The 17,559-nt window shown below is 37.9% G+C and overlaps 1 protein-coding gene across 1 annotated transcript in view; it reads right to left on the reverse strand.

Moving 5' to 3' along the window:
* The window catches only part of ALK (ALK receptor tyrosine kinase), a 1,279,208-nt gene that overhangs the window by 344,337 nt on the left and 917,312 nt on the right, over positions 1-17,559 (reverse strand). The window contains exon 5 of the mRNA XM_073671793.1: positions 1,519-1,646. Coding sequence (XP_073527894.1) covers positions 1,519-1,646 — 128 coding nt within the window. The remainder of the gene's footprint in view (positions 1-1,518; positions 1,647-17,559) is intronic.

The following is a 17,559-nucleotide window of genomic DNA, read 5'->3' on the forward strand; positions in this document are numbered from 1 at the left end:
ATGCTACCCAGCCTGTGTGCCCACAGGACTGGCTAACCAGATACTTTGTTTAAAGGACTGTTTTCTTTGCCTGCACTAAAGGCTGTTTGTTTGCATTTTTCTTTTGACCGCTTTATGAAGCAAATAAACCGTTATGGGCATTTAAATGAAAACGCTTCCTGTTAACCCCCCGACGCACCCAAGTGAGGTAAAATCACTTTAAGACATATTGCGACAATGCCTCTCAGTGAGATTGCAACAATAGTGCGGAATGGTGGCTCAGTGGTTAGCACTGTATGGTGGCTCAGTGGTTAGCAGTGAACAGTGGCTCATTGGTTAGCACTATACGGTGGCTAGGTTGTTCAAACTGTTGCTTTGCAGCACGGGGCCCTGGGTTTAAATCCCACCAAGGTCTGCAAGGAGTTCTCATGTTTGTGTGAGCTTTCTCCAAAGACATTGCTGCAGAATATGATAGATAAAAAAATGCTACAGTATCTCTTTGCTTAAAACAATACACGCCTGACCTTACCGAGATTGGTCCCTGTTATCAGCTACAAAGATAACTTTTCATGATTACATAAATCCAACCTAAAATCCACATCATATAGGTGATGTTATGGCTGGGACTGCGCTTGGTTTTCTCATCGTTGCTCACTGTCACTCTCTATCCCCTAAGGTCACGGACAGCAGAATGTTTTTAGTTATGATACAGTGCTCCATTATTACGGTACATGGCAATAGCATTGGATTAATTAAACATAAAAAAGTCACATTTTATCCTATGTATTACATACGTACTATAACCCCTTTCATTTCCATCCAGCTTTCTCAGAACACATATAACACAAAAAAAATAACCTGAAACTATTTGTAATAATCTAATATCTGTATACATAAAAGTTTCAAAAACTTTTTCTTTATGTTACAATTCCATATCATTTGCAAGATACACTATTTGCTTGCTGTCAGTGTAAGGGAAAACTTTCAGAATCATTGATCCTGTACAAAGCGAGTCCTACAGAATATGGAGCAATTGTGTCCAGTCTATACAATGCTCGGTGACTACAGACTGACACATTGCCGCAAACTACAAGAGAGCTATCTGTGCATCTGCTGCTGACGTGTGTAGCTTAGATACAGTTGTATCCACTTCTCAGCCTATGTGTAGCTTAGATACAGTTGTATCCACGATAGCAGGAATAAAAATGTGCAGGATTTCTACCTATTAATGGAAACAAGAGCTTTCTCATTCACTGACAGTATTTCGTATATGGTGAAGATTTGAAAATACAAAGTATAAAAAAGTTGTAGAACTTTAAGTAACGATTAAACTTTATTTACGAGGAACTGTAACTTTCTCTTTAAAATTTAATTTGCCCTTTTTTAATCCTTTCAAACAACTTCACTACAGAGATTATTTCAGAAAAGAAAACGACTAATAACAAATTGTGTTGTTCGAGTAACGAAATAAATAAATAAATAAATAAATATCAAGGAAAGTAACTGACAGGCTGTGAAGATTAATCAGGGGTTAATTACCTTTGGTGCAGTTCTTCATAGTGAAGGAATCTACAGCAGCGACACTCGGGCCCCTGTCATCCATATAATCCAGAGATATCCGGAAAGGTTTCATTCTGTATCCAACGGGTCCTCCAATAGTCGCCCATCTGTGCTTAGTAGAAATTAGAAAAAGAGACAAGAGGGAAAGGCTGATGAGAAGGCAGGTAGTTGTTCTCCACATCGGACGTGGCCCACACCCACATGGCCACCGAGCCACCATGATGGCGGGTCAGCAGCATTGTATGCATTGGCCAACGTCCTTCTAAGTTTTGGAACTTTGTGAATGAGTTTCCCTCTAACAAGAACAGCAGCAATTACCCCCCCCCCTAATCACATCAGGTCCTTACCAGCAGAATTCATGCTGGCCCTTTAATTCCTGAACACAGTGTCTATTCTTCCCACTACATATATGTCCTGATGATGCAAAGAGTCACAGAGAACCCCGGCCCCAGGGACACAAGCAAAGTCTGTAAATTACAATCTCCTATTAAATGGAGGATGTGTTCAGTGGTTAAATCACAAGTCTGTGTGCAACATCCATCCATACCCTGACAGTCTGAGAGCTGAGGACGATAATTAGGTTATAGGAAAGAACGAAGACAGACTCATATTATTCACCAGACACCATAAAATGTAATCAGTATTATAGGAGTTATATTCTTGTACATAGGGGCAGTATTATAGTAGTTATATTCTTGTACATAGGGGCAGTATTATAGTAGTTATATTCTTGTACATAGGGGCAGTATTATAATAGTTATATTCTTGCACATAGGGGCAGTATTATAGTAGTTATATTCTTGTACATAGGGGCAGTATTATAGTAGTTATATTCTTGTACATAGGAGCAGTATTATAGTAGTTATATTCTTGTACATAGGGGCAGTATTATAGTAGTTATATTCTTGTACATAGGGGGCTGTATTATAGGAGTTATATTCTTGTACATAGGCGCAGTATTATAGTAGTTATATTCTTGTACATAGGAGCAGTATTATAGTAGTTATATTCTTGTACATAGGAGCCGTATTATAGTAGTTATATTCTTGTACATAGGGGGCAGTATTATAGTAGTTATATTCTTGTACATAGGGGGCATTATTATAGTAGCTATATTCTTGTACATAGGGGGCAGTATTATAGTAGTTATATTCTTGTACATAGGGGTCAGTATTATAGTAGTTATATTCTTGTACATAGGAGCAGTATTATAGTAGTTATATTCATGTATATTGGAGCAGTATCATAGTAGTTATATTCTTGTACATAGGGGTCAGTATTATAGTAGTTATATTCTTGTACATAGGAGCAGTATTATAGTAGTTATGTTCTTGTATATAGGAGCAGTATTATAGTAGTTATATTCTTGTACATAGGGGCATTATTATAGTAGCTATATTCTTGTAGATAGGGGGCAGTATTATAGTAGTTATATTCTTGTACATAGAGGGTAGTATTATAGTAGTTATATTCTTGTACATAGGGGGCAGTATTATAGCAGTTATATTCTTGTACATAGGGGGCAGTATTATAGTAGTTATATTCTTGTACATAGGGGGCAGTATTATAGTAGTTATATTCTTGTATATAGGAGCAGTATTATAGTAGTTCTATTCATGTATATTGGAGCAGTATCATAGTAGTTATATTCTTGTACATAGGGGTCAGTATTATAGTAGTTATATTCTTGTACATAGGAGCAGTATTATAGTAGTTATGTTCTTGTATATAGGAGCAGTATTATAGTAGTTATATTCTTGTACATAGGGGCATTATTATAGTAGCTATATTCTTGTAGATAGGGGGCAGTATTATAGTAGTTATATTCTTGTACATAGAGGGTAGTATTATAGTAGTTATATTCTTGTACATAGGGGGCAGTATTATAGCAGTTATATTCTTGTACATAGGGGGCAGTATTATAGTAGTTATATTCTTGTACATAGGGGGCAGTATTATAGTAGTTATATTCTAGTACATAGGGGGCAGTATTATAGTAGTCATATTCTTGTACACAGGGAGCAGTATTATAGTAGTTATATTCTTGTACATAGGGAGCAGTATTATAGTAGTTATATTCTTGTACATAGGGAGCAGTATTATAGTAGTTTTATTCTTGTACATAGGGGGCAGTATTATAGTAGTTATATTCTTGTACATAGGAGCAGTATTATAGCAGTTATATTCTTGTACATAGGGAGCAGTATTATAGTAGTTATATTCTTGTACACAGGGAGCAGTATTATAGTAGTTATATTCTTGTACATAGGGAGCAGTATTATAGTAGTTATATTCCTGTACATAGGAGCAGTATTATAGTAGCTATATTCTTGTACATAGGAGTAGTATTATAGTAGTTATATTCCTGTACATAGGGGGCAGTAGTATAGTAGTTATATTCTTGTACATAGGGGGCAGTATTATAGTAGTTATATTCTTGTACATAGGGAGCAGTATTATAGTAGTTATATTCTTGTACATAGGGAGCAGTATTATAGTAGTTATATTCTTGTACATAGGGGGCAGTATTATAGTAGTTATATGCTTGTACATAGGGGGCAGTATTATAGTAGTTATATTCCTGTACATAGGGAGCAGTATTATAGTAGTTGTATTCTTGTACATAGGAGCAGTATTATAGTAGCTATATTCTTGTACATAGGAGCAGTATTATAGTAGTTATATTCTTGTACATAGGGGCAGTATTATAGTAGGTATATTCTTGTACATAGGAGCAGTATTATAGTAGTTATATTCTTGTACATAGGGGCAGTATTATAGTAGTTATATTCTTGTACATAGGGAGCAGTATTATAGTAGTTATATTCTTGTACATAGGAGCAGTATTATAGTAGTTATATTCTTGTACATAGGAGCAGTATTATAGTAGTTATATTCTTGTACATAGGGGCAGTATTATAGTAGTTATATTCTTGTACATAGGGGGCAGTATTATAGTAGTTATATTCTTGTACATAGGGAGCAGTATTATAGTAGTTATATTCTTGTACATAGGAGCAGTATTATAGTAGTTATATTCTTGTACATAGCGGGCAGTCTTATAGTAGTTATATTCTTGTACATAGGAGCAGTATTATAGTAGTTATATTCTTGTACATAGGAGCAGTATTATAGTAGTTATATTCTTGTACATAGCGGGCAGTCTTATAGTAGTTATATTCTTGTACATAGGAGCAGTATTATAGTAGTTATATTCTTGTACATAGGGGAAGTATTATAGTAGTTATATTCCTGTATATATGGCGCAGTATTATGGCAGATACACACACGTGGTCAAAATTGTTGGTCCCCCTCGTTTAATGAAAGAAAAACCCACAATGGTTACAGAAATAACTTGAATCTGACAAAAGTAATAATAAATTAAAAATCTTTGAAATGAACAAATGAAAGTCAGACATTGCTTTTCTGCTTCCACAGAATTAAAAAAAAAATGAACCTCATGAAATCGGCCTGGACAGAAATGATGGTTCTTCTTATCTTAATATTTTGTTGAACAACCTTTTGAGGCAATCACTGCAATCAAACGATTCCTGTAACTGTCAATGAGACTTCTGCACCTCTCGACAGGTATTTTGGCCACTCCTCATGAGTAAACTGCTCCAGCTGTCTCGTGTGTGAAGATTGCCTTTTCCAGAATGTTTCAGCTCTTTCCAAAGATGCTCAATAGGATTTAGGTCAGGGCTCATAGAAGCCACTTCAGAATAGTCCAATGTTTTCCTCTTAGCCAGTCTTGGGTGTTTTTAGCTGTGTGTTTTGGGTCATTATCCTGTTGCAAGACCCATGACCTGCGACTGAGACCAAGCTTTCTGACATTGGGCAGCACATTTCTCTCTAGAATCCCTTGATAGTCTTCAGATTTCATTGTATCCTACACAGATTCAAGACACCCTGTGCCAGATGCAGCAAACCATCCCCAGAACATAACAGAGCCTCCGCCATGTTTCACAGTAGGGACAGTGTTATTTTCTTGATATGCTTCATTTTTCCGTCTGTGAACATAGAACTGATGTGAATTGCCAAAAAACTTCAATTTTTGTCTCATCTGTCTATAGGACATTCTCCCAGAAGCTTTGTGGCTTGTCAACATGTAGTTTAGCAAAATCCAGTCTGGCTTTTTTATGATTTTTTTTTCAACAATGGTGTTCTCCTTGGTCGTCTCCCATGAAGTCCACTTTGGATCAAACAACAACAGATGGTGCGATCCGACACTGATGTTCCTTGAGCTTGAAGTTCACCTTTAATCTCTTTAAAAGTTATCCTGGGCTCTTTTGTTACCATTCGTATTATCCGTGTCTTTGATTTGTCATCAATTTTCCTCCTGCGGCCACGTCCAGGGAGGTTGGCTACAGTCCCATGGATCTTACATTTCTGAATAATATGTGCAAGTGTAGTCACAGGAACATCAAGCTGCTTGGAGATTGTCTTATAACCTTTACCCTTAACATGCTTGTCTATAATTTTCTTTCTAATCTCCTGAGACTACTCTTTCCTTTGCTTCCTCTGGTCCATGTTGAGTGTGGTACACACCATGTCACCAAACAGCACAGTGAGTATCTGTAGCCCTATATACAGGCCCACTAACTGATTACAAGATTGTAGACACCTGTGATGCTAATTAGTGGACACAACTTGATTTAGTATGTCCCTTTTGTCACATTATTTTCAGGGGTACCATCATTTCTGTCCAGGCCGATTTCATGAGTTTCATTTTAAAAATTTCCATGGAAGCAGAAAAGCAATGTCTGACTTTCATTTGTTCATTTTCCTAGATTTTTAATTATTATTTTTGTCAGATTCAGGTTATTTCTGTGACCATTGTGGGTTTCATTAAACGAGCGGTACCAACAATTTTGACCGTGTGTGTAGTGCTGTTCAGGTGAAAGCTGCTCCATTATTTTCAGCTTTGTGTATAAATCTTGTATAACACTGTTACTATATTCCTCTTGTTAAGTGGTTACTTGTTCATTCTAATCTTCTATTGGTTTTCCTGCCTCGTGCCCTGAGTCTCATAAATAATTGTTATTTTAAAAGGTTTTGTTTGTATGGAGATTGCTCAAATCATCCACTCTCCGGGATTACTCTTACAAGCCGCTGACTCCGCACTTTAGTGCAAAAGAAAAAAAGTTAAAATATATATAATAGGTCAGAATGTAACAAGATGGCGAGTAGATATACATTCTGAAGGATGCCATTGAAATGAATGATACTTATGGAGAGGAAATGAGCGGCACATTAATCAGATGACACTCTTCTTGTCTGCTATGACGTTACTGATGTCTTAATATGCCGCAGACTTCAGGACGACCTTCACGTGGACATCACTTCATACCGGCTTGTGATTTGTGTAAAGTAATGTTAGCATGGAATTTGTATTATTATATTTAACATATTAAAAAGTGTTTTTCAATATAAGAATTTAGCAGAGTTACATTTATCAGTTCATCTATGGTAATAAATGTTATTTTCTGTAGGTTTTACACTAATGCAATAAATAGATTCCAGTTATTTTCTTACTATCTATAGCTAATTGTGCTACACTGATTTTTTTTTTGTTTGTTTTATGTCTTATTTTTTCCTTCATGATTTACACTGCAGCTCTGATCCATTAGGGCACAGATATGATCATCAGCTTAGCAGCAATATGTTCGAGTATAAGGTCATCTAGAAACACTTTCTTCAGTATCTTGTGAGAAGTTTGGGCTGCTGCACTGTTACTCCACCTTATTCAGATTGTCAGTGGTTTCTAAGCCAACACTCATCACAAAGATTTTGTGCCTCTAGGTTAACACAGATTTCTAGCTCATTTTATTATCCTTTATGTTTTTTGCCTGCAATACCATCTATGACCACATGGTGTGCACACAGCACTGATCACCAATCACTTACTCTCAGTCCAATAATATAAAAGCTCCACCTAGTGGTAGGTAAGCTCAATGCAGCCATATAGATTTTCTGTGCCTTGAAGTTTTAGTTGGAAACGAGATAATAGTGAAAAATCCTACATATTTTTGACAAATTTAAGTACAATAAGAGTGGGCTACACAGGCAGGTGGATTTAGCAGAAATCTTCAGTGCAATGATACCTAGGCAGATTATAACATAATTTATTATACTCACTTATATAGCGCCATCATATTCCACAGCTTTACACACATCATCACAGTCCCCATTGGGACTCACAACCTACATTTCCTATCAGTCTTTGTAGTGTGGGATGAAACCAGGGAACACAGAGGAAACTGACGCAAGCACGGGGAGAAAATGCAAGCTTCTTGCAGATGTTGTTCTTGGTGGGATTTGAACTCAGGAAAGCAACAGTGAGCCCCGTACAGTGCTAACCACTGAGCCACGGTACAGTGCTAACCACTGAGCCACTGTACACTGCTAAACACTGAGCCACCATGCGGTGCTAACCACTGAGCCACTGTACAGTGCTAACCACTGAGCCACCGTACAGTGCTAACCACTGAGCCACCGTGCTGTTCAGAATGCTATGAAGATCAATAGCAGAATGTCCACAGAAGGGATATTAATGTGTTCTTTCTGTATATGGGAAATCGTTCCTTATTGATACCATGCCTACACTTCTGATTTGTGCTCTGCTTGGCTAATACCGTGACTTACACATCATTAATAACCGGGACACAAGTCCTGAAATATCATTGTATTTTAATGGTCACTGTCGTTTTAACGAACGTTGCATAAATCTATATCACAAGCAAATATATCTGCCACTTCTTCCCCTCCCCCCCGCCTCCTAACCGCATCATTCACATTGGCTAAAATTCCTCTTGCTCCAGATATTGACTGCCAGCGCAGTGAGGGATAAGAATACAGCTGCCTATTGAAGTCTACGGAAAGGAGAAGAGGAGCAAAGAGACACAGTTTCAGAGTTGCTGTTTCTAATTATTTTAGCTCACTTAAAGTGCTGGATTCACAGCTACACAGCTTATTACTGCTGTATAATGTTCACTACACTGCTTTCCAGTACGTGTTTTATGTCACCACAGTGTTGGATTCAGTACTGCACAGTACTGCTGTATCATGTCTCCATGTTGCTGCTTTCTAGCAATAGTTTTAGCACATCCTAACGTTGGATTCACATCTATACTGCTTAATACTGTTGTATATGTGCTGCTCCTTTCTAGTAAGAGGTTTATGTCACACCGGAGCAGGATTCACAGCTCCACAGATCAGTGTTTAATGTCCTCCATTCTGCTTCTGCTTCATATGTTACATAGAGATTGAAGAGAAGCTTGTCTCCATCCACTAGCTCAGAGACAATGGGAAATAGGAGAAAGAGCCTGCAGAGGAGAAAACTAGTGAAAATGCAGGATACAAGTAATGTAATGGCCAGACATCGTGTTATTCTTATTCTTCATGTACACATAGAACAGATTATTTTGAAAATTCATCTGATGGAACAAGAATTTTCTGGGACTTAGGGTGTCTTTATACCATGGCTGCTAATGACCGCTGATTTTTCTGCTCATATAAAATATTATGGGCAGCACATCTCTTTACACAGGAAAATGTGCTGCCGATGATTTTCATGAAGTAACAAGTATCATATATCCACTCAATGATCATAAAGCCAGCAGCTCCTTCTTGTTCTGGTGCTGAGAATTGACCCCTTTCCTTGGGTTTCAGCAATTCTACTGATCCGCGTCTCCTGTCCTGCGATCCGCGTCTCCTGTCCTGTGATCAGAGTCTCCTGTCCTGTGATCAGAGTCTCTTGTCCTGTGCTCCTGTCCTGTGATCCGTGTCTCTTGCACTGCGACCCGCGTCTCCTGTTCTGTGATCCGCGGCTCCTGTCCTGCTATCCGCGTCTCCTGTCCTGCGATCTGTGTCTCCTGTCCTGCGATCCGCATCTCCTGTCCTGCGATCCGCGTCTCCTGTCCTGTGATCCGTGTCTCCTATCTTGTAATCCGTGTCTCCTGTCCTGCGATCCGCATCTCCTGTCCTGCGATCCGCATCTCCTGTCCTGCGATCCGCGACTCCTGTCCTGTGATCCGTTTCTCCTGTCCTGTGATCCGTGTCTCCTGTCCTGTGATCCGTGTCTCCTGTCCTGTGCTCCTGTCCTATGATCAAAGTCTCCTGTCCTGCGATCAGAGTCTCCTGTCCTGCGATCAGAGTCTCTAGTCCTGTGCTCCTGTCCTGTGATCCGTGTCTCTTGTACTGCGATCCGCATCTCCTGTTCTGTGATCAGAGTCTCCTGTCCTGTGATCCGCGGTTCCTGCCTTGTGATCCGCATCTCCTGTCCTGCGATCCGCATCTCCTGTCCTGCGATCCGCGTCTCTTGTCCTGTGATCCGCGTCTCCTGTCCTGTGATCCGCGTCTCCTGTCCTGTGATCAGTGTCTTCTGTCCTGTGATCAGTGTCTCTTGTCCTGTGATCCGTGTCTCTTGTCCTGTGCTCCTGTCCTGTGATCAGCGTCTCCTGTCCTGCGATCAGAGTCTCCTGTCCTGCGATCAGAGTCTCTTGTCCTGTGCTCCTGTCCAATGATCCGTGTCTCTTCTACTGCGATCCGTGTCTCCTGTCCTGTGATCCGTGGCTCCTGTCTTGTTATTCGCATCTCCTGTCCTGCGATCCGCGTCTCCTGTCCTGTGATCAGTGTCTCCTGTTCTGTGATCAGTGTCTCTTGTCCTGTGATCTGTGTCTCTTGTCCTGTGCTCCTGTCCTGCGATCAGCGTCTCCTGTCCTGCGATCAGAGTTTCCTGTCCTGTGATCAGAGTCTCCTGTCTTGCGATCAGAGTTTCCTGTCCTGTGATCAGCATCTCCTGTCCTGTGATCCGCGTCTCCTGTCCTGTGATCAGTGTCTCCTGTCCTGTGATCAGTGTCTCCTGTCTTGTGATCCGTGTCTCCTGTCTTGTGATCCGTGTCTCCTGTCTTGCGATCCGTGTCTCCTGTCTTGCGATCCGTGTCTCCTGTCCTGCGATCCGCGTCTCCTGTCCTGTGCTCTTGTCCTGCGATCCGCGTCTCCTGTCCAGCCCTTTAATTTTCAAGATTTTTGGGGTCCTATGGTCCATTTTCTATGGGTTGGATCCACCTTCACATTGATGCATGCCTGGATGAGGAGCAGGAAGGTGGCATGCAATAGCACAGATGCAGAACTCTCTTTTTTCTTGTTCTCCGCTGTCTACCCCACCTCACCCCCAACCCCTCCATCATTCTGCTCCTCACTTGTAGCGATTACATAATCACCCGATAACAAACATCATAATCTGCTTGTTCATTGCTCAGAGTGACACAAGTAAATGAATTACAAAACTCATTATCGGAGACCCAGCTGTCCACTGCTCCGGGGCTCCGCTCCTGCCAAAGTTTAATATTTTTCTAATTGATGCGTAATTAACCAATTAAGTGCACTGGGTAGCATCCACAGTGGCCATATTGTGGGTGTAATGACTACAAAGTATTAATCTTTGCCGGTGCCAGTGCAGGAGAGCCGTCTTCATTATGTATTCTGTGAACATTCTCACTCAGGGTGGAAGGACCAGAAGTGGTCGGAGACAATTATGAGAACTCAAGGCTCCTAATGAGGTTTATATTTTTGTGCTGGAATTAAAGACAGACTCTAGAAACAAACTGGACTTTTCTGCTACTTATTGGGGAGCATATCCTCCTTTTAATAAATGTGAGCTTTTTTGTAGAAGGACACATATTAAAAGACTTTACATGTAGAAGAGGAGGTTACCAACACTCATGCTCTGCAACTTGCTATTCACTATTTTTCAGTATTCATCGTCATCATAATTCTGCCAGCACTATAGGTGCTGATATTTACTTTCATTTTCTAGTATGCATTGCTACTTGTCAAATGACTTGACTGCCTGAGCTGGTATGGAGAGCAGAAGCAGAGAAAATGCCAAGCCCACAGTTTCTGGAGAGAGACAAAGCCCCTACTTCCTGTAATCCATCTGGGTTTCTCCACTTTTATTAAACAGTACAGAGAAAAAAAAAGACAACGGCCTGTGATCTCTGCAGCTACTTTATAGTATAGAGCAGAGCTGAGTGCCATTGCAAACACTTCCATATCTCCCCTCATGGCAGTTAGTGTGGGTTGAGGCAGAATATAGTAAGGCTGAGTGTCATTACAAACACTTCCAGGTCTCCCCCCATGGCAGTGTGGGGGAGGAAGAATATAGCAAACCTGAGTGTCATTACAAACACTTCCAGATCTCCCCTAATGACAGTCAGTGGGGGGGAGGAAGAATATAGCAAAAGCTGAGTGTCATTACAAACACTTTCAGATCTCCCCATGGCAGTCAGTATGGGGGAGTGAGAATATATCAAAGCTGAGTGTCATTACAAACACTTCCAGATCTCCCCTCATGGCAGTCAGTGTAGGGGAGGAAGAATATAGCAAAGCTGAGTGTCATTACAAACACTTTCAAATCTCCCTATGGCAGTCAGTATGGGGGAGGAAGAATATAGCAAAGCTGAGTGTCATTACAAACACTTTCAGATCTCCCTCATGGCAGTCAGTATGAGGAAAGGAGAATATATCAAAGATGAGTGTCATTACAAAAACTTCCAGATTTTCCCTCATGGCAGTCAGTGTAGGGGAGGAAGAATATAGCAAAGCTGAGTGTCATTACAAACACTTTCAGATCTCCCTATGGCAGTCCGTATGGGGGAGGGAGAATAAAGCAAAGCTGAGTTTCATTACAAAAACTTCCAGATCTCTCCTAATGACAGTCAGTGTGGGGCAGGAAGAATATAGCAAAGCTGAGTGTCATTACAAACACTTCCAGATTTACCCTCGTGGCAGTCAGTATGAGAAAGGGAGAATATATCAAAGCTGAGTGTCATTACAAACACTTCCAGATTTACCCTCGTGGCAGTCAGTGTGGGGTAGGAAGAATATAGTAAAGCTGAGTGTCATTACAAACACTTTCAGATCTCCTCTCATGGCAGTCAGTGTGGGGGAGGAAGAATATAGCAAAGCTAAGTTTAATTACAAACAGGTCTGTAACTGTAGCCCTTCCCTACACTGATACTGTCCTGAAATGAGACCCGTAAGTGTTTGTTATCACACTCAGCTCTGCTCTTTACTGCACAGATGGCGTAGAGATCAGGGATGAGAGAAGGGTGTGAACATTTTTTTTGCCTGTATGGCATCTCCTGCTTATGATTGGTCACTGTAATGCAGGGGAAAAAGTAACCGCTCCAGAGAAGAATCTCTGGTAAAACCCACTTCAACTTTACAAGCTAATATCTCCCCAACAGAGAGAAGAGATAAAAAATAGTATTTTCATATGAGCCAAAAGGATGGGTGCGATTGCTACTCCTGCACCTATTATTGTTACGTCCCTGCTAAAACTGGTGAAAGGTCCTCTTTATCATTTATGGTTAAAAACTCTTAAAAACTGAACAAAAAAAAACCCAGGTGTGGGAAAAGTAGAATTACTGTGACATGTGAACAAGATCTCAGTGGCTTATCTGTGCACAAACAATCCCTATTCCCAGTATCATCATTACAAGAATAGGAGAGGTATCGCTCTGGAGTAGGACACAGTAGGTGGTAAAATACAGTTATACTCAGTAATAACAAAAAGGCGCGATGTAATCACCGTTACCTGGAGATTAATAAAACACAAACTGCAGAACAGAACTTATGTGCTGAACAAACTTTTCTCCAACGCAAGAATGAAAGTGAATTGCTAAGGTTTCAAATTATATAACTTCATTTTTCTTGCCACTAGGGGCGCTGTTCTACTACATGAGGGATTATTTACTGCTCATCTCATCATGAAGCTTCAAAATGTGTAAACTATGAATGTTCTGCAAAAACTTGCAAAACAAAGGATACAAGGACTCTTTTCTAAAAGTCAAAGTAGCCATTATTGCTATGGTTAGGAGGATAACCTAAAATCCTACAATGGAAAGTTCTACTCCATATTATTCTGAGGTGGACGATAAGAAAACAGATATATTTTTTATATAGAAACCAGTATTATAGTAGTTATATTCTAGTACATAGGGGGCAGTATTATAGTAGTTATATTCTAGTACATAGGGGCAGTATTATAGTAGTTATATTCTTGTACATAGGGGCAGTATTATAGTAGTTATATTCTTGTATATAGGAGCCGTATTATAGTAGTTATATTCTTGTACATAGGGGCAGTATTATAGTAGTTATATTCTTGTACATAGGGGGCATTATTATAGTAGTTATATTCTTGTACATAGGGGCAGTATTATAGTAGTTATATTCTTGTACATAGGAGCAGTATTATAGTAGTTATATTCTTGTACATAGGAGCAGTGTTATAGTAGTTATATTCTTGTACATAGGAGCAGTGTTATAGTAGTTATATTCTTGTACATAGGAGGCTGTATTATAGTAGTTATATTCTTGTACATAGGGAGCAGTATTATAGTAGTTATATTCTTGTACATAGGGGCAGTATTATAGTAGTTATATTCTTGTATATAGGAGCCGTATTATAGTAGTTATATTCTTGTACATAGGGGCAGTATTATAGTAGTTATATTCTTGTACATAGGGGGCATTATTATAGTAGTTATATTCTTGTACATAGGGGCAGTATTATAGTAGTTATATTCTTGTACATAGGAGCAGTATTATAGTAGTTATATTCTTGTACATAGGAGCAGTGTTATAGTAGTTATATTCTTGTACATAGGAGCAGTGTTATAGTAGTTATATTCTTGTACATAGGAGGCTGTATTATAGTAGTTATATTCTTGTACATAGGGAGCAGTATTATAGTAGTTATATTCTTGTACATAGGGAGCAGTATTATAGTAGTTATATTCTTGTACATAGGGGGCAGTATTATAGTAGTTATATTCTAGTACATAGGAGCAGTATTATAGTAGTTATATTCTTGTACATAGGGGCAGTATTATAGCAGTTATATTCTTGTACATAGGAGCAGTATTATAGTAGTTATATTCTTGTACATAGGAGCAGTATTATAGTAGTTATATTCTTGTACATAGGAGCAGTATTATAGTAGTTATATTCTTGTACATAGGAGCAGTATTATAGCAGTTATATTCTTGTACATAGGGAGCAGTATTATAGTAGTTATATTCTTGTACATAGGAGCAGCATTATAGTAGTTATATTCTAGTACATAGGAGCAGTATTATAGTAGTTATATTCTTGTACATAGGAGCAGTATTATAGTAGTTATATTCTTGTACATAGGAGCAGTATTATAGTAGTTATATTCTTGTACATAGGAGCAGTATTATAGTAGTTATATTCTTGTACATAGGAGCAGTATTATAGCAGTTATATTCTTGTACATAGGGAGCAGTATTATAGTAGTTATATTCTTGTACATAGGAGCAGCATTATAGTAGTTATATTCTAGTACATAGGAGCAGTATTATAGTAGTTATATTCTTGTACATAGGAGCAGTATTATAGTAGTTATATTCTTGTACATAGGAGCAGTATTATAGTAGTTATATTCTTGTACATAGGAGCAGTATTATAGTAGTTATATTCTTGTACATAGGAGCAGTATTATAGCAGTTATATTATTGTACATAGGGGCAGTATTATAGTAGTTATATTCTTGTACATAGGAGCAGCATTATAGTAGTTATATTCTAGTACATAGGAGCAGTATTATAGTAGTTATTGTCTTGTACATAGGGGCAGTATTATAGTAGTTATATTCTTGTACATAGGGGGCAGTATTATAGTAGTAATATTCTTGTACATAGGGGCAGTATTATAGTAGTTATATTCTTGTACATAGGGGGCAGTATTATAGTAGTTATATTCTAGTACATAGGAGCAGTATTATAGTAGTTATATTATTGTACATAGGGGCAGTATTATAGTAGTTATATTCTTGTACATAGGAGCAGCATTATAGTAGTTATATTCTAGTACATAGGAGCAGTATTATAGTAGTTATTGTCTTGTACATAGGGGCAGTATTATAGTAGTTATATTCTTGTACATAGGGGGCAGTATTATAGTAGTTATATTCTAGTACATAGGGACAGTATTATACTAGTTATATTCTTGTACATAGGGGCAGTATTATAGTAGTTATATTCTTGTATATAGGAGCCGTATTATAGTAGTTATATTCTTGTACATAGGGGGCAGTACTATAGTAGTTATATTCTTGTACATAGGAGCAGTGTTATAGTAGTTATATTCTTGTACATAGGAGCAGTATTATAGTAGTTATATTCTTGTACATAGGGAGCAGTATTATAGTAGTTATATTCTTGTACATAGGGGGCAGTATTATAGTAGTTATATTCTAGTACATAGGAGCAGTATTATAGTAGTTATATTCTTGTACATAGGGGCAGTATTATAGCAGTTATATTCTTGTACATAGGAGCAGTATTATAGTAGTTATATTCTTGTACATAGGAGCAGTATTATAGTAGTTATATTCTTGTACATAGGAGCAGTATTATAGCAGTTATATTCTTGTACATAGGAGCAGTATTATAGTAGTTATATTCTTGTACATAGGAGCAGTATTATAGCAGTTATATTCTTGTACGTAGGAGCAGTATTATAGTAGTTATATTCTCGTACATAGGAGCAGTATTATAGTAGTTATATTCTTGTACATAGCAGTATTATAGCAGTTATATTCTTGTACATAGGGAGCAGTATTATGGTAGTTATATTCTTGTACATAGGGGGCTGTATTATAGTAGTTATATTCTTGTACATAGGGGGAGTATTATAGTAGTTATATTCTTGTACATAGGGGGCAGTATTATAGTAGTTATATTCTTGTACATAGGGGCAGTATTATAGTAGTTACATTCTTGTACATAGGGGGCAGTATTATAGTAGTTATATTCTAGTACATAGGAGCAGTATTATAGTAGTTATATTCTTGTACATAGGGGCAGTATTATAGTAGTTATATTCTTGTACATAGGAGCAGCATTATAGTAGTTATATTCTAGTACATAGGAGCAGTATTATACTAGTTATATTCTAGTACATAGGAGCAGTATTATAGTAGTTATATTCTTGTACATAGGAGCAGTATTATAGTAGTTATATTCTTGTACATAGGAGCAGTATTATAGTAGTTATATTCTTGTACGTAGGAGCAGTATTATAGTAGTTATATTCTGGTACATAGGAGCAGTATTATAGTAGTTATATTCTTGTACATAGGGGGCAGTAGTATAGTAGTTATATTCTAGTACATAGGAGCAGTATTATAGTAGTTATTGTCTTGTACATAGGGGCAGTATTATAGTAGTTATATTCTTGTACATAGGGGGCTGTATTATAGTAGTTATATTCTTGTACATAGGGGCAGTATTATAGTAGTTATATTCTTGTACATAGGGGGCAGTATTATAGTAGTTATATTCTTGTACATAGGGGCAGTATTATAGTAGTTATATTCTTGTATATAGGGGGCAGTATTATAGTAGTTATATTCTAGTACATAGGAGCAGTATTATAGTAGTTATATTCTTGTACATAGGGGCAGTATTATAGTAGTTATATTCTTGTACATAGGAGCAGCATTATAGTAGTTATATTCTAGTACATAGGAGCTGTATTATAGTAGTTATTGTCTTGTACATAGGGGCAGTATTATAGTAGTTATATTCTTGTACATAGGGGGCAGTATTATAGTAGTTATATTCTAGTACATAGGAGCAGTATTATAGTAGTTATATTCTTGTACATAGGAGCAGTATTATAGTAGTTATATTCTAGTACATAGGAGCAGTATTATAGTAGTTATATTCTTGTACATAGGAGCAGTATTATAGTAGTTATATTCTTGTACATAGGAGCAGTATTATAGTAGTTATATTCTTGTACGTAGGAGCAGTATTATAGTAGTTATATTCTGGTACATAGGAGCAGTATTATAGTAGTTATATTCTTGTACATAGGAGCAGTATTATAGTAGTTATATTCTTGTACATAGGAGCAGTATTATAGTAGTTATATTCTTGTACATAGGGGGCTGTATTATAGTAGTTATATTCTTGTACATAG

This window comes from Phyllobates terribilis, unplaced genomic scaffold, assembly GCF_046119375.1.
Source record: "Phyllobates terribilis strain yellow unplaced genomic scaffold, ASM4611937v1 Scaffold_3__8_contigs__length_932513732, whole genome shotgun sequence".
Taxonomy (NCBI): domain Eukaryota; kingdom Metazoa; phylum Chordata; class Amphibia; order Anura; family Dendrobatidae; genus Phyllobates; species Phyllobates terribilis.